The sequence below is a fragment of the Carlito syrichta genome, unplaced genomic scaffold, assembly GCF_000164805.1.
Source record: "Carlito syrichta isolate Samal-C Ts95f unplaced genomic scaffold, Tarsius_syrichta-2.0.1 Scaffold309041, whole genome shotgun sequence".
NCBI lineage: Eukaryota > Metazoa > Chordata > Mammalia > Primates > Tarsiidae > Carlito > Carlito syrichta.
Window position 1 is genome coordinate 328,599 of NW_007253137.1, and position 354 is coordinate 328,952.

At 63.8% G+C, this 354-nt stretch overlaps 1 protein-coding gene across 1 annotated transcript in view; it reads right to left on the reverse strand.

Annotated features, from left to right (window-relative positions):
* KCNMB4 (potassium calcium-activated channel subfamily M regulatory beta subunit 4) overlaps positions 1 to 354 on the reverse strand; it is a 70,930-nt gene extending 70,576 nt beyond the window's left edge. Inside the window, exon 1 of the mRNA XM_008066611.1 lies at positions 17 to 354. Within this exon, the coding sequence (XP_008064802.1) occupies positions 17 to 352 (336 nt within the window). The 5' untranslated portion in view covers positions 353 to 354. The remainder of the gene's footprint in view (positions 1 to 16) is intronic.

Here is a 354-nt window from a genome sequence, read left to right on the forward strand (position 1 = left end):
CGCGCGGCGCCCTTACCTTGGGGTTGGTCAGGAGCTGGTGCTCGTCGCTGTGCAGCAGCGCCCTGGAGTTGGACTCGGAGTTGTTCACGTAGACCTGAACGCAGGGGTACTGCGAGGTGCCCCTGCAGTCGGCGCCACAGGTGAAGGTGCACTCGAACACCTCGCCGATCTGCTGCACCGACAGCACCGTGCAGTTGGCCGCCGTGGCTTGCAGATCCTGCAGCGCGGGACTGAGCCAGCAGAAGCCGAAGATGAAGAGCGACACGACGCCGGAGATGATGAGAAACAAGCCGAGCCGGATGCTCTTGTCCTCGGCTTCCGTGTACTCGTAAGCCACCCGGAGCTTCGCCATCG